The sequence below is a fragment of the Oryzias latipes genome, chromosome 1 (genome assembly GCF_002234675.1).
Source record: "Oryzias latipes chromosome 1, ASM223467v1".
NCBI lineage: Eukaryota > Metazoa > Chordata > Actinopteri > Beloniformes > Adrianichthyidae > Oryzias > Oryzias latipes.
Genome location: NC_019859.2, coordinates 10203341 through 10231335, shown reverse-complemented (window position 1 = coordinate 10231335; position 27995 = coordinate 10203341). Strand labels below are relative to the sequence as shown.

The 27995-nt window shown below is 39.5% G+C and overlaps 1 protein-coding gene across 12 annotated transcripts in view; it reads right to left on the bottom strand.

Annotated features, from left to right (window-relative positions):
- LOC101159559 (nuclear factor 1 X-type) overlaps positions 1 to 27995 on the bottom strand; it is a 110739-nt gene that overhangs the window by 57970 nt on the left and 24774 nt on the right. For 2 of the 12 annotated variants that reach the window (XM_023955588.1, XM_023955591.1), the window contains one exon: positions 21094 to 21625. In XM_023955588.1, the coding sequence (XP_023811356.1) occupies positions 21094 to 21625 (532 nt within the window). Of the gene's footprint in view, positions 1 to 21093; positions 21626 to 22683; positions 23475 to 23707; positions 25373 to 27995 lie in introns of those variants that run through there. The other 10 variants (XM_023955606.1, XM_023955594.1, XM_023955598.1 and 7 more) reach the window with 10 other exon arrangements.

Sequence of the window (27995 nt, the reverse complement as noted above, 5' to 3'; positions counted from 1 at the left end):
AAAAGTCCAAGAATGCAGAATTGTATTAAACAAACAATCCACCCATGCGCAATAACATACAATCACAGGGTGTTCTGGATGTGCCCCAGAGACGATAAGCTGCTTTGGGACTGAGGGATACTGTCACCGGTCGATTAATCGGCCATTACCAAATTCAGGCAAGGCCAGGAGTCTAATGCTACTACGGCTGTGTCTCACACACACACACACACACACTAGCTGGGTTCTGTTGGGTCAAAATGAGCCCAAGCCACTGCTGGAGTTGTAATGAATCTAAATGGGTGGTTAAGGTAGAAATCTGTATCTAATTGGATTTAGGTCAGAGGAAATGGAGTCTAATGACCGCTACAGGTGGAGGTTTAGGTGGCAGAATCTGCACCTGACTAATGCTCACCCATAATGTAGAGCCTTGAGCATTTGACATGCCAAAACACATCAAAAAGTGCCTAAATGAAATTTAGACACTTTTTTTCTGCAGCTGGCCCTATTTTACGTGCTTTTAAGGTAGCTTCCCTCAAATTTTCACTCTTAACAGACTTTATCAGTAAATGTATCAATCACTTGTTATGGTACTTGTTATGGTAACAACAACCTAGATGACATATTTAGTTGGCCAAGTTTCACACAACATTAAAACATCATGTTCATAGCTGCTCGGCTTCATAAGAGCATTACAGGTAAGACACAAAAAAGTTCCTAATTTTACTTGAAGCAGTGGTATATTTTTATTGCCAAAAAAGTAAGTATTTAAGCTAAAATTGGGGTGCTCTAACAAAACTATATAGAACTTGCTGCCAGAGCAAAGTTTGAACTTGATTACGTCAATAAGTATAAATCTGGGAAAATCTTCTCCTGTTTGTTGATTAAAACTCTTACGGATCATTAAGTCAAGGTAAGAGTTAGGGGAAGGAAGAGGCAAAAATAGGTTAAAATAAAACCTATTTCTGCACAAGGTGCTTCTAGGCTTATAAAAGAGGCTATAATCCAATTAGTTATATTAAAATGTTTAAGAGCCTGCATGTGAAATGACTAAATCTGTGCTAAGATGCTAAGAAGAGAATAAATACAAGCTGGGATTGGAGATTTAGTGGAGCTTACTTTCCGTTATGCTCTGGTAGATTAGTTAAAGCATGTTTCGGGTCAAAGGTCAAAATAACAGATTATCAGTAATGCCGATCAGGTAGTACAGAAAGAATAACACACCCACCCAAATGTAAATTAGATTTTCTCACAGTGCTGAGGGGTTAAATTCATAAAGGAAAACTGCAAAAATGAATTCCTTTTTATGTTATGAGAACCTATAGAGAAAAGTGGGAAAAAGCTGTATCATATAGGTGAAATGCAAAATATCTATATTTTAAAGCACCTATAAAAATTGTGTGTTTGATGTTTTTAACATGTTCTTGTAGCAATTTTTTTTCATGATTAGAACATGTAAGGAAAAGTAAGCTCAAAATGGAATATCTCTGATTTTTTTATTCAAATTGTTGTGAATCAGGGTCAAATGAAAAAAATGCTGTTGGAAAAAGCTCGTAGGTGAGATGTAGGACCTATGACGGCAAGCCACAAGGTCCCTGCTCTGCTCAATTCTGATAGATCCACTTGCAGACAAATAGATCCATATACTTCTTTGTTTTCCTTATCCGATATGGCAACTGGCTCAAAACTGTACGGCCGGATAGCGCCAATATTGCTCACCATTTTTTTGTTCCACTGATAATGCTAAGTTGGGCGTGTGTGGGGCTGTGAGCTAGCAGAAACATGCATAAACAGATGGGTGACGGGAAGTGGGGGTGGGGCTTACTCCACACCAACAGTCTTGCCCACAATTCCGAGGTGAATTTCTAATGAACTACAGTCGCTTTGCAGCAACTATGTCCTAGAAAATGATACTGTTTTTTTTTTTAATTTACCTTGGCTAAAAACAGAATAATCATAAAAAGAAAAAGAAAAAAAATGAAATAAAAAAACTTCTGTTTACGTTAAAGTCAGAAATGATTGGCTTCTGGCTTCTGTCAATGGGAGGAGAAGCTGAAGTGTTGAGTGACACATGCTGCTTAGTGTCTTAATGGAACGAGAGGAGGGCCAGCCAAACCACAGCTCTTAGACCGGGATCTTACAGCCTGTAATTATGGAAAGATGTTAAAATTGTGTGTGCACAATATTGTGAGGGGGAGGTAAATGTAAAAAAAAAATCTAAAAAAACAAAAAGAACAGCATTGAGATAATAGGTACGTGTGTCGGTGAAATGATTGTGTCGATTTTTTGTTGTTGTGGATTTGTGCGGTTAAAACCGCCACACACACACAAAGAAGAAAGTTGTTGAGAACTGGGGCTGCATTCAATTAGAGTAACCACATATTTACAAACAGTGGGGGAGAGGCTGCCTTTCTGTGACTCATCAGCTTCACTTGCACTTTTGACTCTTCGGGCCGGCTTCTTAGCGACACGACTCGGAGCAAAAAGTGAGGGGAAGAAAAAGAGGGATGGAGGGAGTGAGATGGCAGGGTGTGGACGAGATGACACATATGCATGCTGGCTCGACTTGAGTGAGCAACTGCGTAAACAAATGCATATGTGGGAATGCAAAACACTTGGCCAAATGAAAATAGTTCACATAAACTTCTGTGGGACCAATAAATATACGAATCTGCCTAATTTTAGAAAGTAAATTAAAAAACAGAAAATATGGTTGCAGATTTTATCAGATTAACTGCAACTGCGTTATCTCATGTGCTCCGCATAAATGTTCTCCAAGAACAGATGTATTGAAAGGGAAAAAGGAACACCACCTCCATTGAACAGGCTTAAAGGAAATAGAAACCTTCAGTTTTAATGTCTAAGCACTTAACTGCTATATCGTTTTTTAGAAAGTTATAACTTCAAATACCCACTCGAAGAAACAATGTTTTGGGTTTATTTTTTAGGTGTTTTTTGCATTTTCCTCATTAATGGACGACACGTATAAGAAAATTAAGCTTAAAATTGCATTCATTAGTATTTTTTTAATTGTTGTAATTGTACAACAAGTAAAAAACCCGATGAACCTGATTCACAACAATTGTAATTGTTGTGAATCAGGTTGCACCGGTGATGTTAGGTTGAGGGTATTAGGGTGTGAGAGCGCCTAAACAGATAGCTCAGATTTGGGTGACGGGAAAAGGAAATGGGGTTGCTTCGCGCCCACATTTCAAAGTTAAATTTCTAAGGAACTACTGCTACTCTGTCCTAGAAAACTAAAAAGATTTTCTGATTTTAGCAAAAACAGCATCATCCTCATCATTTACAGGCCACTGTGAACACTTTTACATTAGATAAAAAGATGATCGGAGTGGGTCTTTAAAAAAAATCTGTTAAATTCTGCAGACAGTACCATCTGATGTTCTGAATAGCAGATGTATGAATATCTCTCCTGCACAAGGAATAAACTAACTATTTAAGACAAAAATCCCCATACTTTCTACATTTAAATCTCAACAAGATCGTGGAATTCTGCTAATGTTCAGGAGGCAAGTATAAGCACAACAGCAAAATCCTCCTGGTTTATTTATTTATTTTTTAATCTGTCACTCTCAACACCATAAGAGCGAGCAAACAAGACGAGGCATGAAGTGTGAAGACAGTTTTTCTTAATGTGACCCTGGTGTGTGTGTGCATGGTTGCAAACGTGTGTCTGCATCTGTGTGGTGTACCACATCAAAGGACTATGGAGTGGGTTAGTTGTTATGACCTCTGACCCTGGCGTGCTCCAAAAGAGAAAGGGAGGGAAGGCTGGGGGGAAAAAAGGCAGCAATGCACATACAGATGCAAAAAAAAAAGGAAGAAAAAGAAAACGGTAAGACACGACCTTTAAATCTGCTGCAGCTCAAAAAGGAACTCCTGACGGAAACATTGCCGTTTGTCTTGTTCATTTTTATAGCCAGTAAGCAGGCATGTAAATCAGTATGAGTGCAAGCACTAAAACAAACTGCTGTGCACAAATCTCGATGAGCCACAACTTATTTTCCAAATGAGCCATTCAGGTCTGAAAGTACTTCTCAGATTTTTAGTGAATCTATTAAAATCATTTAGAATGATTCCCATTTTTAAAAGTAAAGGACATTACTGGCAACTGAACTGTCATGTCTGCAGATTTCTGAGTAAATCTTCAAACTCTCAAAATGGATCTCTCCACTTCATCTTTGTATTTATTTTTAGCGAATGGCGGATATAACCTAAATCCCTAACAAAGCATCAAACGCTGGTTTAGCGTGTGTGTTTTAACATGTTTTCCCAACCTGCACTAAATGACTCATTCACTCTGTGCGTAACTGTAGACGCACATGTCAGAACTTGTGTGTATTTCCTGTGCGTCTGTGTGCGACACAGCTGTAATAACTTACAACTCCCTGATTTTCAATTGGGCCTTCATGGTCCATAATAACGGTCATTATATTACACATGCAACCTAATGAAAAGACTTTCTGAACATATTTAACAGATGTCCCTGTCACGTCATCATGGTTGCAGAAATCCTAATTTAAAGCATGCCTGTCTTTGACCACCGTGAATCCCCACTGGTGGGTGCAGCCGATGGGCCAAATGCATTATCGTTTTGCCGCATGTTTGCTTCGTTTGAGCATTGCATACGTGCACAGTATATGCCTGAATGTTGATGCGTCTTTGCATGTGTGTAAACCAGCCCTTGACAGCCATTGGGGCGGTGGTGGTGAAGCGGCCGGTGTGTTTGCCTTGGCAGCGATTCAGCATTCCACATTCCTCTGTGATATTCTGTACTGTGACCTCAGGAAACCCGCTCTGCAGAGAAGCTCCATCTTTCTTTTACATTCCTCCTTTCTCTGCAGACTCTTTCACTTGCTTGCCACCTCCCCAAATTCTCTCACACTCTTTTCTTTCCTGTCTCCCTACTATTCACTCCTCTTCACATATAAACTTGGCAAGCAACTTGTAACCTCTAGCCTCTAGCTAAATTCTTGCTTTATTTTCCATAACTCAGTCTCCTAAAGGTCCACCAGAATGTTGTCTTTTTTGACAGATATTCATCCTCCTTGATCCTATTGAAATCCTCAAACCAGTATGGTTACCCACTCCTTAGATGTATATATATTTTTTTCTGTCAGTGTCCACAGTGCAGAAAGCAAGAAATTACCTATTTCTCAGCATCCCAGCCAATGAATTTTGTTTTCACAAAAACCAAAACATTTATATATATTCTCATTTAAAGAAGGCTAAATGAAATTTAGTGTCAGGCTGCCTTTCTAATATGTCTTTTTATAACAAACTGACTATCTGGTTCCTTCTTCGCAGACTCCTCCCAGGACTCCACCCCTTCTCTAGAGGCCAAACCCACATGCCCCAGAAACTTTTCACCTGAGATGACCCTAAGCCTGGGGATAGGCGGTTCTTCTAGCATGACTCCTCCCCCTCTTAGTTCAAGAGCTGTAAACGACCAGATATCCTGAAAACACATGTCCTCTACACCTGACACCAAGAGTCAGAGAGCTGAGAAAGTCAGATAGCAACATGACGGAAAATTTTAAAAAAGATTTAAAAAAAGGAATAGAAAGCAGGCTTAGCAGGCCCCAAAATGTATTAGAGAAATTCTCATGCTCCTTAAAAAGGACAAACATTTTACCAAACTTTATAAAGAAGACAAGGAAATGCAAGCATTAGTTTAACTTTAAGCTGCAAAATTGGTGATAGAAAAAGTTGTGTGGAAAAGTAAAACCCTTTCCAAGTGAGAAAACTGTAGCAGTAAGAAAAAAAAGTGCACAGACACCTCCTTCAACCAACCAGAGCGACCTCCCCATGCTATGCTGTATCTATCCACAGAGTGCAGTGTGCGGCTGACCCACATACCGCAGAGCAGAGACGAGCAGGGGTGAACTAAGGTAAAGGGTGGAGCAACCAGTCGCCTCTTTTATCTTCTCGCCATTCTGACACTTTCCTCTATCTTAAGTGCCCCTTTATATGATCTGATGGTTAGCAACAACCTATGTACATTTCCCAAGGCAATAAAACAAAAGCAAGAGGAAAAACATGAAAAGAAAGGAGGATTATATACAACAAAAAGTGTTAATGTTTGCCTATATGAGGAGCTATGAGAAGGCAGGAAAAAACATGCATTCAGTTTGTTCTTTTGTGGCCGTGAAGCACAAAAAAAACAGCAAAAGTAAACTTTCTTAGTAAAGTTTGACTCATAAAGTTCAGTTCATGTCTATATGAGCACCTACTCAAGGAGGTGTGCCCAGTACATTTCCTCTTTTTAGATTAAACCAGCAGTTGCTTCTAATTTTAATGATGAACTCATGTAGAAAAATGAAAGAAAAAAAACTCCTTGTGTCCATTTCTATCTGTGTTTGTCAACTTATATATTTGTAGCAGTAGAGGTCCATATTTATATGTGTCTCTTTGCAGATCTTCGAGTCAGTGTACGTGTGTTTGTCTCGGATTAAGAGCTTCACCCCTGGACCTAGAAATTAGATAGGGGATTAGTGGGACACATCCACCACCTGGCATTTTAAGCCCTGCAATTACAACAACAACAACAACTTTTAATCAACAGCAGACACACATGTGTCACATACAGTCAAAACTCAGAAACTGATGCCTCATCCTTAATGGGCCAGTTTCAGAAGAACAGGGCTCAACCCAACATAAAGGTATTCATGCTAGTTCTGACCCAAAGGATGAATAGGGATCAATGTCAATTAGGACTTCTTAACATTGCAAACCAAGAAGGTTGCATCCAAAACCACTTTTACTTGGAAGAAGGCTAAAAGTAGACATTTCTATGCAAAAAGAGAGGTATTCAAGCAATGCACCCCTTTTTGACCTGTCAGTTACAGTTCCTGATTTCCATACACAACGTTTTAATCTCTGAGGGATTGTTGAACCAGCACTTCTCAAATAAGTATATGCATACCCTTGACGGTACTACAGGTGTTTTAAAACAGAAAAAAATATATTTGAAAACATTTAGAAAACAATCCTAAAAAGGACTTTAACAGTTATTTAAATATATATTACGGTAGATTATTTTTAACACTACCACTCATCTATAACTGCTGTAGTGCCTCTTTGTAAAAATGATGTTTAATATATTTTATTTGACACTATTTTAAAAACTTGATCTTTCTTTAAAGCACTGTGTTTACCACTGCATAAGAAATATATAGAACAATAAAGTTGCATTTGTCTGGTTTGATAGAACTTCACAGAGGGAAAATCTTCACACACAAAAAAGTCTTGTGCCCTTTTGTTTGTTTTGTTTCCTTAATTCCAGTCTTCCTTGGGTCAAGTCATGTTGCTGTTTTCACATTTTGTCTTCTTCTATGATAATTACCCATTACTCTCTTCAGTTTATTAATTATCCCCCTTACCATATTGAAGGGCTTTTCAGTTAGATTTCTCATGTCACAGATTTCTCACTTTGTCTGTCTCCCCTTGTTTTATGGTTTGGTCATCTTTGAGTTTGTTAACAGCTCTAAGCTCCCACCACAAGCCCAGGTGTCCTGCATTCGGGGTCCTACACTTTATGATATTGTCAGACAAAACATTGCTCTCAAGGAATAAAAAGTGTGAATGATAAGCATCTAAAATGCTTTTTAGTTTAACGTTATCGACTGTCAGAGCACAGACAAGTAGCAGACACCAGACACTGAACACAACCAGCAACCAGTAAGCCTAACCCTTGTGCTACCCTATGACCCCACCCTTACATTGATGTGTTCTCCCTACCATGACAATGGTGGATAAAGGTGAACAGGATTTCATGTAATCCACGGAGACCAGTGAAGATCACAAATCATTGAAGAAAAAGGTTCAGCGCACTGTCTAGTGGGTCTAGATGACCCAACTCCCAATGTTAAAGTGCCTAGGATAGCACAAGGGTTACAAGAAAATAAATGGTGTTGTATGTAATGCACTGTTCCAGAATGAGTTAGAAAAAGCATTAAATGTTTTGTTTTTGATAACTTTCAGACCACAATATGTCAGACACAGATTCATGAGTAGATCTTTGATAGAATTGTGCAAATCTATGCAGGAATCTACTGCTAATGTGTGATTATTATGCAATTATTACACATTGTTAATGACAAAAAGCCCCACTATTTCGGAAAACCTAAAATCAACTATTGCTTAATGTAAAAATGTAAAAGAACATGACAGAAACAAACGACCAATAACATACAACTCCTTTTGTTTGATTAAGAAGAGGCCTTTCAATGTCAAATCTCAGATTGCAATCTGCTACAAATCAGGATTGGGTTTCCTCAAATTGACCAGCATGTTGCTCCGAACCAGTGGGTGGCCGTTTGGTTTACAACCAAGAAAGTGATGGTAAAAAAAAATGAAAACAGGAAACCCAGGGGTAGGAAACCAAACAGCTCCAGGGGGACTGAAAGAAATGGGAAGGTTTCAAAAGATGAACAGATGTAGCCAAAATACAGACTTTCAATACGAGGAAAACCGAGACAGACAGCAAAGATGGCAGGAGAGAGTACAGTAATTGCAGAAAAAGGGGCTAATTAGCATGTCAGCATCCTAGATTTAGGCCCTAATTTAAGGTCAGAGGCAGAAGACAGGGGAAACAAGAAGAAATTCACAATGAAAGAAAAATAAATTTTATCTAAAGTTAGAGAAGAGCTGGAATTATGGTCTCAAAGACTTTCCACTCATGCTGCAAACGTACCAGTTAACACTAACTATGTACCCTGCACTGTCGAAGACCGCACACTATATCTCTTCAGATTTTACCCGACTTTTCTGCTGTTTACAAAATCCAGAATTTGAGTAAAAAGCTGAAGGAAGTTATTGAAAATGGAAAAACCATCAATTAAATAGCTAAAACATGAAAGTAAAACTTGTGAGGCCATAAACAAAAGCATTTCACTGTCTTAATAGATTACCAAAACAATTCTTTAATAAATAAAAAGACTACTGGGGCCATGGTGGTGGTTTCCACCAATAACTCACAGCCCGTGCGTCTGTGGATTTTTCTTCATGAACTCCCACAGTCCAATATAGTGACTCTAAGGCTGAATACAAGTGGGAATAAAGTCTGAATTCAAAGACATTGTGGTTCCATAACTCTCCCTTTAGAGGGTTAAATGTAGGGGTTAGAAGAAGCCATAGGGGTAGGGGAAAAATTTGGATTCGGCTTAAATTGTCTCTCAGGAGAAAATATGGCAGTATGATAGACTGGTGAACTCAAGTACTTAGGATAGGCTCCAGCAACCCCCATGACCCTGCACAGGCCTTAGCAGGCAAAGAAGATGGATAGATGAATGGAAAACACTTCTGTAGCCTGTTTATTTCAAATGATATTTTGTATGAAGGCTGCATGGTGGCGCAGTGGTTAGCGCTCTTGTCTCACAGCAAGAAGGCCCCCGGTTTAAGTCCTGGCTGGGGGACCTGAAACAGAACACCAATGGGGGACCTTGTTTGCATGTTCTCCCCATGCATGTGTGGGATCTCTCCGGGGTCTCCGGCTTCCTCCCACTGTTCAAAAACATGCTTCATCATAGGTCAATTGGCAACTCTAAATTGTCCCTAGGTGTGAGTGTGATTGGCGAACTGTCCAGGGTGTACCCTTACTTCGCCCACATGTGGCCGGGATAGGCTCCAGCAGCCCCGTGACCCCGAAAGGGATAAAACGGCAGAAGATGAATGAATGTTGTATGAAACCTATCCGTGCTTTTTCAAAGGGCAGGATGCTGAAAAAATGTCCCTTTCCTTCCAGAATCAAAGCATCTGTTATGGCTGTGGCCGTATTTGGTTTTGTTTTCTTTTTATTCTGTGTTTTGTGAATTTCATTTCTATCAGAGTGGGACCTCTGTGTTTTTGTGTATGTCTGTCCGGTTGTTTAACAGGTGTGATCCTGAGAAGGTGTGGCTCCCATTGGACCAGAGTTGATGGAGGAAGCTTTTAAAAGCAAAGGGGGCTTTGCTGCAACCTGGTGCCTGTGCAGCTTGGTGCTCTTCTCCACCTGTCATGTAGTCTGTGTTGCACTTTGTGGTTTTGAGCTCAGGTCCACTCTGTGTACTATTTTGTTTAGTGTAGTTTGGTGAACTGCCATTTTCTTTCACATATGCATTCTCCTTTTTCTGTTAGTCTAGGGAGGTTCGTGTTTTGTCAATGATTTTCTTTTTCTTTCATTAAAAAGTAGGATATTAGATTTTAGTTAGGTGGGGTTTGTTTGATATTTTGGCCTTGTATTACCCTAAAGCCTTTTTGCTTTACCTTTAAGTTATTGTTGTTTGTTAATTATTAATCTTTAAAAACATTTGTAAGGGAAACAATATTTTTGTGTTCTTGTTATTAATTTAAAAAAACATAACTTTTATGTTATGCTCCTCTAGGTTCCTCTAGACATAAAAAACAGCATCCAAAGCGGGTCTCATTATTCAAAAACATTAATTATTGTATGCCATTATCGTATGTTGACATTATTTGCAAATTTATAAAGCCCTAAGCAGGACAAAGGTTTTGGAACGTTGTTTAAGGATGCTCCAAGTCACCAATGCCCTCCAGTTTTTTTTTTTTTTATTGTGCCACAGCAGGAACACCTAACAGGAAGAAGCTGTGACAAAGATAAGGGTTGCACGAACCCGTATCTTCTAATGCTACCCACACAATACTAAGATTTCCACTTATGCGTGCGTGTGTCTGGAGACACACCAGGTGCTAATCCACATGGAAGGATAATGCGGCTGATGTGTTAAAGGATTTCCATGGTATCAGAGGAGAGCACAAATAAACACAAACAATTAGGCAGTGTACGTCAAACTGAAATTATCTTCACATTAATGATGATAAGCTGGTGGAACAACCAATTGTCCTCATAGCATTTCAAAAGGGAACACTCGGTTACTTAAGGCAATGCAGAAGAAACAAGGTAAACTGGCAAAAAAAAAAAAATCTTTTTTTTTTTTTACAAAAATGAGAAAATAAAACAATTTCTGCAGAACACGTCATTTTCGAGCATAAATACTGAAATTGTGCAAAATAATAATAAAATATATTGTCAAAAAACAAACACTCGTACATTGAGAAAGCATCTATGCCGTCTTTCTCCCTTTCATTCTCTCATGTTCCTCTCCAGTTTTCTTTCACGTAGGATGCAGCACTGGGCACTAAGCCATACCACATCAATATGCGCACTGGTAAAATGCTTCCTCTGCTTAGCCTGGGGTACAAACCCTAAAACTTGTGGCCACCTCTGCTAATGTCAATGAATATTGTAGGGTTATGTTAGCTAGAGGAGAGTGAACGGAAGGTAGCAAGCTAGTATCCCTATTGCAGAGAACGAGGCCCACACTTGTCTTGTCCTAGCAACCCGCCACAGTGACAGCCCATTTACATAGACAACACCAGCCAGTGCCACCCCGGAGGCACCTTGGACCGGACCCAAACAAGGTTCCCCGAGAGCCTGGGTTGCCATGACGGCAGTCGGATTCAGGTCCAATAAATGTAAGGGGAGCAGGCTGTGGACTAAGAGGGGATTTTAAAAAGGCAAAGCAGAGGACAGGAGAGGGGAAGGGGGTTTCTGAGAGCAATTGTAAACTAAAGAAAAAAAGACAATCAATGTTTTAGAAAGTTAACTAAGAAAATGATTAGTGGCGGCAGTGGTGCATTAACTAAATGCAGTACTTTGTCATTACTGATAAGCTATAAAATACAGAGAGTGTATACAGTTGCTGCCAGCTCAAAGGCTGTGAATGAATTGGAAGGCATCTGAAGGTGGAACTAAAATGTAGGAAGCGCAGCTGTTAGCTGTGTCAGGTAACAAGAGACAGAAGCACTTCTCATGTTTTACGACACAAGGCCACAACTACAAAAGCAAACTAAGCTCATAAATGATAATTGTCTGGTGAAAAGGAGTAAGAGCTATTAACATTGGCACTTAGAAAAACAGTGCAATTGAACATACGTTGAAATAAAGCCTTTGAATGACAGCAACCTGCTGCCTACACTTCATAACAGACTTCATTAAGTAAATGGGGGCGACCTAGCCCTGATCTCTGAATTCATCTTAATTAAAAAGTTGTAATAACAGAAACAAAGATGGCACTTTCCAGCACTTATTTTACACATCCTTACCTTAACTAATAACTGCTGAGCTGAATAATAAAAAGCAAAGGCAGAAAAAGATGAACAGCATCTTGCTGATGCCGGTTTACCGTTGTGTCCCCAAGATCCCAAGACTCTTTTCTTTTCAAACGAACTGTTCAGTAAAAAAAAAAAAAAAAGAGAAGAAAAAAATGCTTGGCTCGTGGTACTGTAAATCATGCAAAGTAGAGCATAGCATATGGTCTGGAAAAAATAACCATATATAATGAGACAGCGCACACATGCACATGCTGTATGCACTTGCACACGTGCACAGAAGCTCTGCCAAAAAGGACACCAACCTCTGTGCTGCTGTGTTCTGGACACATAAATATATACTGTCATACACTTTCTGCACAACTTAAACCTAAAAAAAAAAATTGCTTTCTGAATTCATGGCAGAGATACGAACAAAAACTAACATAACTGGATTTTCACCTAGCTGTTTCAGACACTTTTTCCAACAGCTGGACGGACAAAAAAGCCTCTTTTAACTCTATGCTTTATTTTTCTCATGGTTTTGTCTTTGTTTTATACAGATTCATTTCTATAATGCTAATAAGTTTTTATTTTTGCAATTTTTTACAATTGACACAAACATCTGTGGAGACTGAAATAAGTTTTTCAAAGTATAAAGTATAACTTGGGATTTGCATAAAAATTGGGATCCCCTTAAAGTCCTACTTCATCTTTCTACTTTTAAAGCGTGTGTTCCCACTGGTCTTTTAATTATATTTTTGCTTTTTCTAACCAAAATCTAAAAACCTGTGTCGTTTTCCACAACATAGTATCTGCAGAATGGCAGCGGTTCAGCAGAAATTTCCCTCTAATCGTTAGTGTGGTGTAAGTCCACCCCTTTTACCCATCATCCGTTTGTTTACATGCTCTCCCGCTAGCTTACAGCCCCCCAGAACGCTAACCTAACATTCCTCATGCAACGAAAATGGCAAACAAAATTGGAGCTATGTAGTCGTACGGTTTTGAAACGTGTTTTCAGCTCAGACAAGGAAAACAAAGATGTCCATGAATCTTTTTGTTTAAAAGTGGATGCATCAGAATGGAGCAGAACAGGGAGCTTATGGCCTGCCGATTGTAGCATCTATGTCACAGCTACAGGCTTTTACAAACAGCATTTTTTCGTCTGCTCCTGATTCACAATGATTTGAATATAGAAATAGTCAGAAATGCCATTTTGAGCTTCCGTTTATCCATGTCCTTCAACATCAGAAAAATACCACAGCAACATGTTAAAAACACTATTTTTCAACAGTGTGGGTCTATAACTGTACATTCCCAAATGCACTGGGACTCTGTCAGTCGCCCACCTGCTCCACTTCCCCTCCAAGCTCGAGCTAAACAAACACATATACTAGCACCATTCCACTCCAAACTCATCCAGCTCCCTAAACAAGCACCATCCTCTCGTCTGAGTCAGTGGGCTCCTTTCACTGTCTCTGAGGAGAAAATAGAGACTCTCCTGTTAACAGATGAATGGAGTCTTTTGATAAAGCGTCAAGCTTTGTTTACTGCCACTCCATTTATTTACCGGCCTGTTATTCAATTCGACATCGAAGGAGAGTCTTCCACCCCCACCCCCACCCCCCCACGTTCTTCCACACCTTTTTTCTCGATCTAAATCTCTACTTATACTGCTCCCCCCATCAACTACAAATTCATACAAATATGCACATTTCTCCCTCTTCAATCCGATGTTGTTCCCTATCCCTGTGTCTTTGTGCTTTCTTTCCTGTCTAGTGTCCTAGATCTGTGTCCAAACCGATTTGAAGCTTACCCTCTCTCACAGAGCCGCATGCCAAATTTGATTCTCAGGATTCTGCTGTGCTTCTCAGCAAGCGCGCTCAGTCAACCCCACCCCCCCAAAAGGATTTTGCCTTACACGGAAGAGTGGCATGATGAGAAAACCTGACATGCAAAGAAAGCCTGATGATGTAAAATGTTTAAAACAGAGAAAAAACTAAGATGAGAGGAAAAAAAAATCTCGGCTGAAGGCGATCGACTTGAATGAAGTGTGAACAAGGAGGAAAAATTAAGATCTTGTTCCTAAAATATTTATATTTTCTCCTTTCCTGTTTTATTCTGTTTCTTTATTTCTACATTTCAGTTCTAAAACAACCATTTGCATTTCATACATTTTTTTTCTCTTCAAATCCTTGAAGTCATAGTTTGAACCCTAAAGGTTCTTCTCAGAGCTAAAATGTTTCTGCTTCCAGGTTATCATACATTTTTCTGTGGCTGCAAAGGAGTCCAGGGTGCTAATGAGGCTAGGATAGGGCATTCATTTCAACACCAAGAATAAAAGAAAAAGAGAACAAGTAAAAGAATAAAAGAAGAAAGAGAGGATCAGAGGGAGGAGGTTGGCAAAGACTGTGCGCAAAAATTTGGCGCCTTTCATACAGAAAGATAGGATCGTGCCAAAAAAACGGCCGCCGACACAACTCCTCTCACTTTCAATGCTAGACTCCTTTGCTGTTAAACTTCCTAATACAATCATTTTGTTATCTTTAAGGCAAAATATTTATGAATATATTTTTACAAAAATCACGTCTTGATATTCAGCAAAACAAACCTGGCACAATGCCTTTTGAAAAGTAAAAAACAGGGGGAGAAATACAAGTAACAGAAACAAAAAAATTAAAAACCATTATATTTAGGGGGATGAGCACATTATTCTTATAATTATCATAGCACGGCAGCGGCTGCAAGGTTCTGAAAAGCAGCATTAGCCAAACTCAGCAGCCTTTGCCAGGGCCTTGCTGTGAGTGCAGCCCAGTGAATGAGCCGTCTTGCCTGGATCTCCCTTCTTTCTGGCTGGCTTGTCTGGGAGCGAGCTGCACTCTTTCGCCTGCTCCTTCTCCTGCTCTCTGTCTCTGAGGTCAGGAAACCCTCCTGAGTGGGTATATGGTTTTTGGGGACAGACACATTTCACGGTTGGCGCCGCAACAAAAGCCTGAAAAGAGACTGGGCACTGGGAAGACACAGTATTAAAACAGACAATACACCCCTCACACCCACCCAAAACCGCTCCTGACTCTTTTTCCCAATGACCTCTTTCTTTTCATTCTTCCTCCTCCTATTCTTTTTCACTTTTCTTAGGCATGTTTTTCAAAATAAAAGTGTTAAAAAGCCCCACTCAGCTCGAATTAAAAATGCCTTTTTTTCTTTTTTTTTGGGGGGGGGGGGTGCTGTATGCTTTATATTAATCTTTACCGGTTTAAAAAAATTAATAAACAATTTAATCTCCACAATTCGTTTTAAAATTAGACTTAAAGCATGTGATGGCTTTTGTCTTTTCTGGTAAGGAAATCAAATATTTTGTTATATTTAAAAAAGGTTTTTATTGAGAAAATTTCAAAAGTGCATAGTGATTAAGTAATTATTTGTTTAGGTTTTAATTTTGACTCAAAAGTCTTGTTTTTCTCTAGTAAAATACAAAAAAATATATACTTAAAACACAACCTATAAAAATGTAATGCACTTGTTTTTTGTTTGAGCCTAATATAAATAACAAAATATGCATATATACATATATATATATATATATATATACATATATATATATATATATATATATATATATATATATATATATATATATATATATATATATATATATTACACATGTGGATGAAATTAAAATATGCTTACAGGATTTAAATTCAAGAAAACTTAATTAATTCAAAATTAAGACAAGTTATTGTAAAAAATAACAAACTCAGATTGACTATTCTGTTTTTTCTCTTGTTATTTTCTTTCCAGTTTAATATTTCTTTTAAATTAATACTGGAAAAAAAACTGCAGCATTTTAACAAAAACAATTAAACAATCCCAGAACTAAAAAGCACAGACTTCCTTATTTGTCTGTTTCATCGAGACGATGACCTCTAAATGTCACTGGAATAATCGGTTTGCAGCACATTTCCCAAAGCTGAAAGTCTTCACACAAAAGAAAACAGATGTGGGCAGACCAGTGAGGTTCATGCTTTTTACCCTCTCATGGGTCCAGCGCTGCCAAAGAAATGGAAGCTTATGATCATGATGTAAAAAGAGAGAGGGGGGCGAAAAAGGGCATCAAGTTGTCTCTGGGGGTAAGAGCACCGTATCAAGAGGCATGCCAGTTTTCAATGGTCAATTTAATCAAAGACCAAACATAACAGCATTGCCTTTGACTCAACTCTCCCGTTTCTTTTGTTTGTTTTCCCCTGGACTCTGCTCGTGTCATCGTGGCCTCATGAGATAAAAGTAGACCCTAAGGTTTTTGGATCACTTTGTGAACCAAGCTATTTGTGTCTGTCTATGGACACGTTTTTATTATTCAAAAAGAAAGAAAAAAACAGCAGCAGGGCTTTGGCTGACCTATTCTCATTAACTAACAATATGTACTTTTTTAATGTGGCCTGCAGAACTATGTTTTTGGATTTCAACCCTTCCAGATTTCTATTTGCTTTTCTATGTGTTTTTGATGCAAAACAGAAAGACAGACCTGATTGTAATACATATCAAAAAATGTTAGCTGATGCCAAAAGCTGTCTACATGTGAAAGGAGCTTTTCTCAAGAGCTGTGTTTCCACTGTAGAAAACAAAAGCCTCCAAAAGTGACGGGAACCTTCAGTGTCAAGATTTCCTTTACTTAAAAAAGCTGAAGACATAAAAAACTTGTGAACAAGGATAATATACTCCACGACAAAGGTGTCATAGGAATCTAGGCAGGGGGAAGTAGGACATTTACCAAAAAAAAACAAAGATAAAACCTGAGCCATGAGGATGTTTTTCAGAGTATTCTTTCAACTTTTATCACCTCCTTAGTTATTCATCATCTTGAACCCTTTTTACTCCTCTTTCTTTCTTATTGCTCATTTTTTCCTCCTCTCCCACGACTATCCTCTTTTTTTAAAAGCTCCTAAATCTGGAGCTGTCCGTGATGAACGATGTGAGCTTTTATTTGTGAATCGTTGCTGTGGTCAGCGAGTTGGCCGGGAGCTGGTCACAGCTCCGGGACTTCGTTGGGCTTTCTCACAGCACCGTCCAAGGCATTACTACTGCTGTAGTGAGACGGAGGCGGGATCTGGCAGTGTGCACCGTGGAGTGTGGAGCGGTCACTGCAGAAATGGCAAAGCGAGCACATTTCACACCTCCCTCAGAGTGACTGCAAATTTCCTGTACTGCACTTTTGATTGGAAACACATTTGAAACATCTTTTCGTGATCACACATACAATGTACAAGAGAATGGAAAAAAATAGGAATAGGAACCAAACCCAGCTAACTATAGATCTTTTTTTTCATGGATTTTTCCAACGTTTAACAAATCATAAATTTAGGGGTTTTTTTCAGTTGAAACTTATTTTGAAAAATAAACATTAACGTTCAAAATTCCGTAAAGGTGGATCCAGTTTCCAATACTAAATAAATAGGTTATAGAAGGAAGTGTGTATTAATCTGGCAAACCCCTGGGACGTAGAGACCCACGCAGATGAAAATAGTGTTTTTGGTATTTTTAAGATCTTCTTGTGGCATTTTTCTTATACATAAAGAAAAGTATGCTTAAAATTGCATTACTAAGTATTTCTATCTCCGAGTTGTTGTTAATCAGGAGCAGAAAAAGTTCTATTAGAAAATGTTTGTAGCAGGGCCACAAGCTAACTGTTCCGCTACGTTCCAATGCATCCGCTTGCAGACAGATAGATCCATGTACGTCTTCCTATGCATCATCTGAGCTGGCATCTGGCTGAAATCTGTACGGCTGGATAGCTCCAATATTGTTAGGTTGTGTAAGCTAAAGGGAGAGAGTGTAAAAAAAAATGGATGACGGGAAGTGTGAGCAGGCTTACACTGTGCCAATGGTCTCGGCCACAGGCAAATTTTCGAATAAACTCCTGCCACTATGCAGATACTATGTCCTAGAAAGGACACACCTTCTTTGATTTTGGGCAAAAAATGTCATTATAATAATAATTACTTGACCACCGGGAGAACTTTTACAATAAATCAGAAGATGATCGGAGTGGGACCTAAAGCCAAAACTATGAACATCTATTATAACACATCAGACGTTCAACAACACTTGAGGGAAACGTTATTTTTTTTAACTGATGTTCTTAAACGATGATGTTTTTCTTTATTCAGTGTTTTCTGCTGTGGTGTGTTCTGCTCCGTTACAGAAAAGGATCCTTAAAGGCTGGCTGACGGCAGAACAGTCTGAGAAAGCCTGATGGCAGGCCTAGAGATTCCCCATGGCAGCTTTTGCCACTCTTTCATAAACAAAACACAAGACGTCTTTCTCTTCTTCCCACACCAACGGGGCTCTGGTGCTGCCAAACAGAACAATCATTATTATAGCCTCCTCTCCTTTCCAACAAGCAGTCTCTCCCATGCTCCCTCTGTCTCCGTCTTCCACAATATAAACAAAAGAGATCAGCAGAGGCTTTACCTCTGTGAGCGTAACAATAAAGGGGATGTTTAAGGAGACAAAACAAAAGTGTGTACCAGATCAAAGAGGAGCGGGGAAGACAGAGATGCTAAAGTCTGACAAAATGCAAAACGAATAGAAAACAAATAGCGATCGCATCTCATGTCTTTGCGACGCAGAGACCCATTGCAACGCCTCACTTTTCAGGGTGACATGTAAATACAGGCTGAGACATTGCTCAACTCACAAAATGTGTGTAGGAAACCCAAAGACAACGGTGTGGGAAGGCTTGTGACTTCTTGAGCATGTGCAGGAACGGGTTTTGCCCTTCGTCGTTCCGCCAGACTTGTGTCTGTGTAGCCCAGGGTTTCCCGAACCACAGCCTAATGAGAGCATTAGCTCTCTGGAAGACGATAAAAGTGCACGCACACACACACTGTAGCAGATAAGATAAAGCAGAAAGTGCGTCAACCTCATGAATGAACGGCGAACGATAGTGGGTTTTACTGTTTTGCTGTAAACCAAAGTAATACAGCAGCAACATTACAGAGACTGATGGAAAACTGAACTGTAAGTGTTGCAGAAGGTGGAAAGAATTTTCATTTTCATTTTTTCCTTGCACTTGAATGTGTAAAAAAGAAAAATTGAAAAAACAAATAATATATTAACTCCTGTTCATTAATAACAATTTATTTTATATTTATAAGAATTATAAATAAAGCTAGAGATTTCAAAATAAATGTCTCCCAAAACTGTTTAGACAGAGTGAGTTGATTTCCCCAAATAAAATGTATTTTTTAAAACACTTATAATATCAAACAATAAAAAAATTATAATAATGTTGTAAAAGCTCTCATGTTTTACCCAAAAAAACTTTTGAGCCAATGACAACAAGAAAATGTGAATAACAATTTACAACAACAAAAAAGAATTACCATTAAAATAGTGAGACAGACTGCCAACTACTTATCATTTAATTCCACCAAAGACAGACGAACAAAGTGAAGCTGGAGCTGCTGCCAGGGTTTGGCTCAGACTGCATGAGGTGTTTGGCCCTGACCGTGACTGCATGCATGCGTGCGTGTGTGTGGGTGTGTGTGTGTGTTTCACAGGCAGACAAAGACTGAGACCGTCTGTGATAGCATTTGGCAGCATATTAAAGGTTAACATGAGACTTTTGCTTAAGAAATTGTGTATATCTGGGCAGCCGCCGAAGTTTGCGTCTTATATACACTATACGGCTGGTTGAGTCATGGTTTGAATTTTCCAGAAAATTCCAGCTGAGATAATATTAGAGCATGAGCAGTGTTTGAACTCCCAGCCAGCAAATGGTGAAGTAGCACATATTTGGAGGATTTGGCTGTGAAATGTATTTTCTTAGAGTGTGTGTGGCTGCTGTGACTGTGTTTCTTGCAGCGTAGGGAAAAGAAAACAACACTACTAGTGTTTTGGCAGTGTGTGCAGAATCCACGGACTGGAAGCTAAGGGTGATGTTTGGCTGGGTGTGAGAGTGTGTATCCAGAATGGTGGCTGAGACACAACAATGTTTGGCTGTATCAAACTGAATCTCTGTGATAGTACTTGGCCGAATGCGTCCACTGTTTAGATGTGTGGAAACAATTGTGACTGAAACTGCAATTGGCTGTACCTGCAAAAGTGTGCCATATATTTTTAGTAGATTTTTTTCTGTGTTTTACGTTTTTGAATTTTGCCGCCCTTTGTGCGTGTGCGTGTGAAAGCCTTGGTTTGGGAGCCAGGTCCAGTTCATAGCTAGTGTTATGCAGAAAGCCAGGGCAGCATCAGCGCGCTCTCCAAGAGCAGCCGAGTCTCTGCGTTTTTTTTTTCTTTTTTCTCTAATAAAAAAATGCACATTTGGACTGTGTCCAAGTTATGATCCCCGACTAAAAAGATCTAATCACAGTACACGCATTTTTGTCATCATAAAATGTGCTTCCTTTAAACTAACATTCACAAAACATCATTTTAAACTGATGATCAACACATGTAGACGTTCTCAAGCACCAACCAGGTGAATTCTTTTCTACAAAAAGCATGAAACAGAGTCTGGATAAAACCAAAAATTCTTCATTTACAACCATGAACACAATTTAAACTTTTTTTTTATAGTTCACTCCAAAATTGTAGCCCAAAAATTGAAAAAGGGTGAAAAAATATACTTTGAAGGTTCTCTTTAAACGATTATTCCCTAATATTTGTTCTACACACATAAATTAAAAATATGAGAAAAATTGAGTTTTTTCCCATTAAACTGTTTAAATATGTTAAATGTTCTAAGATATAGTATCCATTTACCTATTATATTATTGTGTAATAATTTATGGCGTGTAATGTCATTTACCAGCTCCCCTCAGTTTACTTTGTTGGCACCTTATCAGGTCCCCTATCATGTTTGTGTCCTTGTGTGTGTGTGTGTGTGTCCGTGTGTGTGTTATTATGCAAAAAAAGCACTTAGAAATATGGATTTGAACTGTGCCCTTTTTTTGTTGTTGGCATTTTTCTTTACAACAGTCTGTCGTGCAGGTGGTAACGTACCTGGCGTGTGGACAAAGTAGGCCAGGTAAAGGTCCAGCTCCTTGACAGACACTCCGATGTGGTGTGGCTGAACACATAGACCAGGGTTGGTGCACTGAGGTGACTTGACCAGACGTTCGCCATCCGTACTCTCAAGGGGGCTGCCCTTGAACAGGATGACCATCACCAGGTCCAGCCGCCACACCTTGTCAGCCTGGCGCAGGCAATCGATGCGGCGGATCTTGCCCTTCTGGTCGGGGTTGGACAGCACACAGCAGGGGGGCTTTTTGCCCGTGATGGTGAGTACAAAGTCCTCACGGAACTCAGGCCGGATGTCCTTGCGGAGCTTGGCCAGTAGGCGGGAGGCCCACTTCTGCTTAATCTCTGGCTTCTCCCCAAGTAGCTCATCCTTCACTGCACGCTCTTCCTCCTTGGACATGCGCTTCTCGTGCTTCTTGAAGTATTTGCGTTTGCGGGCCTGCAGGTTGAACCAGGTGTAGGCGAACGCGCGGACATGGGGCAGAAGGGCCTCGATGAAGGGGTGGAATTCATCCTGGATGAAAGAAGAGGATGTGGGGTGGGTGGAGGAGGGTGGGAAGCAAGAGGAGGCGGACGACAGAGATGGGGAGAATGGGGGAGAGAAGGACGGGGAGAGAGGTAGTGGGGGTGAGGAGGGGAAAAGAGAAGACAGGCAGTTAGCACCGGCACGCAGCATGGAGGAGCAGAGCCTGCTCCGTATGAGCAGACGGAGAGAATGAGCGAGAGGTGCTAAGAGACTGAGAGAAAGAGAGACAGTTAGAGAGAGAGGGAAGGATGCTGTACACTAACATGGACCCACAACACTGCTTTGAAAAACTGCTGAATATGACGGAATGACCAGGGTAGAGATAAAAACGCCAACTGGAATCCATATATATTTGGGCCGTTTTTATTATTTAATTATTGAAATTTTTAAACTTAACTGCTCAAACATGAATGTGTCATGATTCATTTTAACAACTATTCGATTCATATCATAATTTGTGTTTGCTGACATGATTCATAGTTGATATTTGGTCATTTTGAAGGATCTGATTTGATCCAATTCACTGACTTAACATCGATCCAGGACATCTGTTTTCACACACTGTACTGTAACGATGGCTTGATCATTTTTTGCTGCCATCACATGTGTGTTGTCCTTCGTAATGCACTTGATTATTTTTACATTATAGTAAAGTAAACCTGCCGTGCCTAAATCCAAATGGTAAATTCCAATGTCAAATATTGATTGATCTCACTTTGAAATTATTTAATAATTGGTGTAGGTCGAATTGATTAACAACTTGCCTCAGACAGATCGATCTGGTCGGATAATAGGAACAGAAATTGATTCATCAGTTAAGTCGATTAACAAACTAGAGTTAGTTTGGTGTTTAAAAAAGTGAAACACGTCTGACAGAAAAAAAAACATGACAGCTAAGAAATGGCAAAATAGACAAACCCACACTTAAATAAAAAAAAATTCTACCAAAAAGGCACAAATGTTTATATTTTTAAAATATCATAAATATGCTTAAAAAATGCACTGATTTATAAAAACAAAGTATACACAAAGCAAGAATTATTTACCATTTCGCTCTTTCATGATAAATTCACTCCATCGATTACACTGAAACTTAAAAAGCCAAGCCAGAGCAGTAACTGGATTGTTGAGCACCAAGTATTGCTGTGAATTTTTGAAAACAAAAAAATTAGAAAAGATAAGCAAAAAAATAAAAACAGAAGCTGAGAAACTGTCCAATAAAAGCAGCGGGGGGAAAAGACAAATCTAAGAAAGAAGATGCAAGCCAAAAAGGGCACAGGTGTAATACCTGCACAAGAACACAGGAGGTACTGTGGCAGGAGGAGCAGTGGAGGTGCTGCACAAGAAGCACAAGAGAAGGAGAGGGAAGAAAAGTTTTTCAAATTCTCTGGCAAAAGAAAAAGCTGGACAAGCAAGAATGAAGTTGAATCAATTTGTGCAAAAAAAAGAATACATTTGTTCAAAAACACGAAAAAATATTTTTCTTTGCCTTAAAAATGGGTTGAAAAACATATCTTGATAAAAAAAAAATCTTGTTGGCAAAATGGCACGTGCTATTGGTGCAGTTCTGATCTGCATAGGAGTCACGCACTGGCAGAGAGATGGACAAGGGGGGTGCAGACAGAGGAGCAGAAGAAGGAAAAAAAAACCAACAAAACAAGAGGACCGAATAGATGTTGGAAGACTGAGCACGACCGCTGGCAAACCCGAGTGTAGCTTCTTTTTTCCCCCTCTTTTTCTCCTGCTCTGGCTCTCTCTTCCCCTCCACTTTCCGTCTCTAACCATTGACTGAGTGTGTGCCAACATGCAGAGGGCCCACCTATTTGGCACCAAGTCCCAAACAGCTCAGCCAATGCGCAAGCTCCTCGCACTCAAAGGGAGGGAAGAGGGAGATGGCAAAGGGAGAAGCAAAGAGGTGGGGGTCTGGATGGTTGGTGGCTGGTAGTAGACAGCAGGGAAGGAGGTGGATTGTGTGTGGTGGAGGCAGAAGGCACGTCATTAGCCAAATATACAAGTTCCAATCTACTGCTGAGGCAAAGTCCAGAGGATATAAATTTTACATGCACCCACCCAGCCCTCTGAAGATCCCCAACTCTCCTCTCGTCCTTCGTCACCATCATGGTCACAGCCATCCCGATGAGGCGCTCTCCAGCCCTGCATCCCCCTCCTCCAGAAACACCCTTCTCCTTTCTCTCTGTCTCTGTGCTCGCGTTACACTACCTTGGCATGAGATGGCATGAGAAAACACAGACCCAAAATCCCACTAGACCCTGAGACCGGCAGCTGCTCCTGGATTTACCACACAAACAAAGAGAGGAGGGAGGGGGGAAAAGAAAAAAGACCCCCACCCCCAAACAAAAAATGCCATCCAAAAACATGCTCTCTCGTTTCAAAATGCACTCTTACATCCAAACTGGCCCTTTCTCCCACTTCGCTCTCAATTCCATTTTAATAGACCAGACAGTACAGACATAGAAACACATTAAAAGTTTCTGTTTCAAAATTGAGGATTAATCCCATTTGTGGCTGATGGACAATTCACTGGCCCCTGGAACGTCCTGTGGTCTTTGGCGTCATGCACGCAGCCAATGAGCACCCCACTCTGCTCAACTCCAACTGAATACTTAAACAGAGGATGCCCTCACTGTTATTCCCAAACTCCTTTGTCTCCTACTTTGTATTGGCTACGACCGGAAGAGCTGTTTTCCAAATGCAGATTCAACATATTTTAATTATCTTGCATTGTGAGAGCCACAGAAAAAAGCATAACTAGGATGAAAATCAGCTAAGGGTACTTCCCTTATGCTGCATCTTGTCTGCTTTTCACCAGCAAATCCATGTGGCCTCAGGGGGACAATGTGTTCTCCTTATCATGAAAAAAAAAGATCTCACCAAGAACCCATTCAACCTAATCTGCTGTTAAAAAACAATCTCTCTCTTGTAATTAGAAGTGTGTTTAATGTCATTTTCCACAAAAACCAAAACCAGAATGGAGCGCATGTGCTGATTTGTGCTGCCCATTAAACTTGAATTAGTCCACGAGGCTCACAGGAATTACGAGGATATTGTCAAAACTGGAACCTCACAGTCGGTCACTATAAAAAGCTAACTTGTCATATGACAAAGTTGGAGGAACAGCTATGTGATTGCAGTTTGAAGCCACCTGCTGTTCAGTGGGACAAGCTGTCTGTGTGAATGCCTTATAAAGGCTAGGGTCATCTGGTTGGCTACCAGGACCGTCAGATTTAGTGGGGCCAGCCCCTTCTGTCGGGGTCTAACACAGGAGCTTCAGCATGGATAACTGGCTGATCTACTGACTGGTTGGCAAGTGGGCTGTAAGGCTGGCTGACAAGCTTTAGCCCCTGTGACTGGCTGGATGAGTAACTGGTTGGAAACCCAGGTGGGAAGCTCACTGACTAGTTGGGGTGGCTGGCTGGCTGGCTGACTGGCTGGCTGACTGGTCGCTGATTCTGAGCTGGGATGAGCTGGGCCTCCTGCCTCTTGTTCACAAAATCCTCAAACCCAAACACAAATACGATAGAGACAAAAGAAAATATTAAATTAGCCAAGAAATAATCTGTTAATATTTTTTTCAATGAGTAAAGATGTAGAAATGTCCTTTTATTGAAAAAAAACCCTCAGATGTGACAATGAAAAAAAGTGCAATCTACCAAGTGATCCTGCCGTTTGCTCTAAAAACATTAATATTCTTATAGGTAAGACAGTTTTCACCTGGAAGAAAAAAATAGCCCATCTGCTAAAACATGCAGCACTACTGCATATCCCCTTCCAAGTCATTAAATCTTCATATAAAGTTTTAGGAAAAAAGGAAACACACCATAATGGTACTCTTAAATCCACATTATTAAACACTGTTGTAAAAAATGAAAAATAAAAACACTAAAAAAATCCTTCATGCCTTACAAACACTGCCAAATGCACAAAATGTGAACAATTTACACAATCTTTTATTCTTTTGGCAGAAATCTTAGACTGCTTGGCTCCACACGATTTAATTTTTCCCTTTTCTTGACATTTTTTATGATCACATTTATTTCAAGTTTTAGTAAAAAAAAAATCTGTTAAAACATTTCTGAAAATAAAAAAAGGGTGATACATGGTTCTGTATCCCTTTGTCTCATCGTGCCATCTTTCTTCTAATAAGGGAGAGGGTGCACCCACCACCACTAAATCAATCGTGGGGCCGGAAAAGGATTAAACAATTTACAAAAGGGGGGGTATAACATAAAATAAAAATGAAGCAAAATATGACATAAAAAGAGAGAATTTACGCACAAATTTACGCGTGTTTATTTTTTTGAAGCCCTTGTTGACGCATTTCTGTTCATAAACAGGAACTGCCTCGTCTTTCCACCTTAATTAGGCCCTGAAGGAAGTTATTTAAAATAAAAAATAACAAATTAAAAAAAAAAAAACACCACACTCTCTGTTCTCACCGTGTCTCGTTGATGGCTGTCTAAGCAGACACTTTAGTTTAGGCAAACAAGTCACAAGCTTTCTCAACTTTCACGGACACAGCTCACGTGCCTGTTCAGAAAATGCTTCGTTTTTTGTTGTTAAATAATTAAGTTAGACTCTTGTTATTCTATTAATGCACTTGTTTCCAATTATAAGCATATATTTTAAATCCGGAATAAGGTTGATTGAACGGCCCTTCGAACATCCCAGTCCACCTTAAACAAAGAGTCCAGGAGTGCGTTCAAAGTCGAGCGGCAAGGGATGGAAAAAGGAGTTGCGGGCCCGCTATTCCTAAAGGAATACAAAAATCAATGACTGAGGCTTTAAAAAAATGTTCCATTAAATGCTACATATTGCCCGACGCTGAGAAACACTTAATAAAGTCGCCTTTAACACAGTTTGAACGTGATTAATATCTGTCAGTGTTAAATTATTTCCAAGCTTGACCGTGAACTGTTTCCAGAGTGCTGAAAATAGTGCTAATAAAACCTGGGATGAATTTCTGATATTTATTATACTGGACAAAAAAACTCCAAAGGTGTAAATATAGAAACATGGGATCAGAACATCAGATTGTGCTAAATCCTGCAGGGTTCTTCAGCCACACTTGCCACACTTGGATTATTTAATTTTGACCCCAAAAAAAAATCATAAAGTTTAACCAGATCTTTTAAAAAGGGAAAAAATAATACATTTAGATATATTAAAATTACTATAAAAAGGGGGACATAGTAGAAATCCTCTTGAAATAACGTTTGTAATATTAACAATGAAAAAAATTGCTTGCTTCATTTGTTTCTTAATTTTCACTGCATGCACTCATAGAAGACACACACACAGAAAGCTGATAAAGCGATTGTGTCCCACCTAGAATTGAACTTTTATGTCTTTTGTGTACAAAAAAAATATATTTAATAATGAACATTTGACACCAATGGATTATTGTGTAATCGAGTGTGTGTCATGACAGCTAAAGCTGGTTTATATATATTTGGTTAAAAGGCTTAACTCAGTGGACCTGGCTCTTCACATAATTGAATTTCCCCCCAACTGGGTTTAAATCAAAAATGATTTTATCTGGGTAGCATAAGTCTCATGATTTATGCCCACTATATCCTAAAAAAAGAAAGTCATAAATCGGAAGGGAAAAACTTTTGCGTTTTTAGTAATTTTCCAAAATAAAAGCATGAGTAGATTTAAGGAGAAGTATTCTACAACAATAAAAGTTAGCAGAATAAATTGGGGGGGGGGAAGTAAATTAGACAAATAATATATTTTGGGGGTGATGGGACAAGTATGCACTTTAATATCCCAAGGACTTAGAAAAATATGAGAAAAGTGTCTTTCCCCTTCTGTCAGTCATTTACATCAGAAGGCTATATCATTTTTCTCTTTAAAACTGCCTCATTGCTAGATTTCCATCCAGTTCAAAAGCTTCTCATTCATTATAATCCCAGAAAAGAAAAAAAAATCCCCCTTTGTGCTCCTTTTTGTCTCAGTGCTACAGATTGATTTTAAATGTGTGACTGTGCATCATTTGTAATTACGGCTGTTTACACACTGCAGCACTACTATGTGTGAAAGTCTGGAAACGATTTGTGGCATGAAGCTGTGAGGGAAAGACAGCGAGAGCAGGCGTTAAGCAGCTCCAGAGACACAGGGACCGACAGCAAGCCTGCGCTCCGGACTTGAATGCGGACTTGGGTAACGCTATCCTCAAAAATGCCTTCTCGCTTGTATGATGAGTTTCTCAGTTTCAGCCTCAAGTGTGAGCGCATCAAATCAGGAGCTTTATGGAGCTTTTCAGACTTTTTCAGTTGAAATTGTTTAGAGATGTTTGGTGTTTTTAAATGTAGATACCTGCAAAAATATATATTTC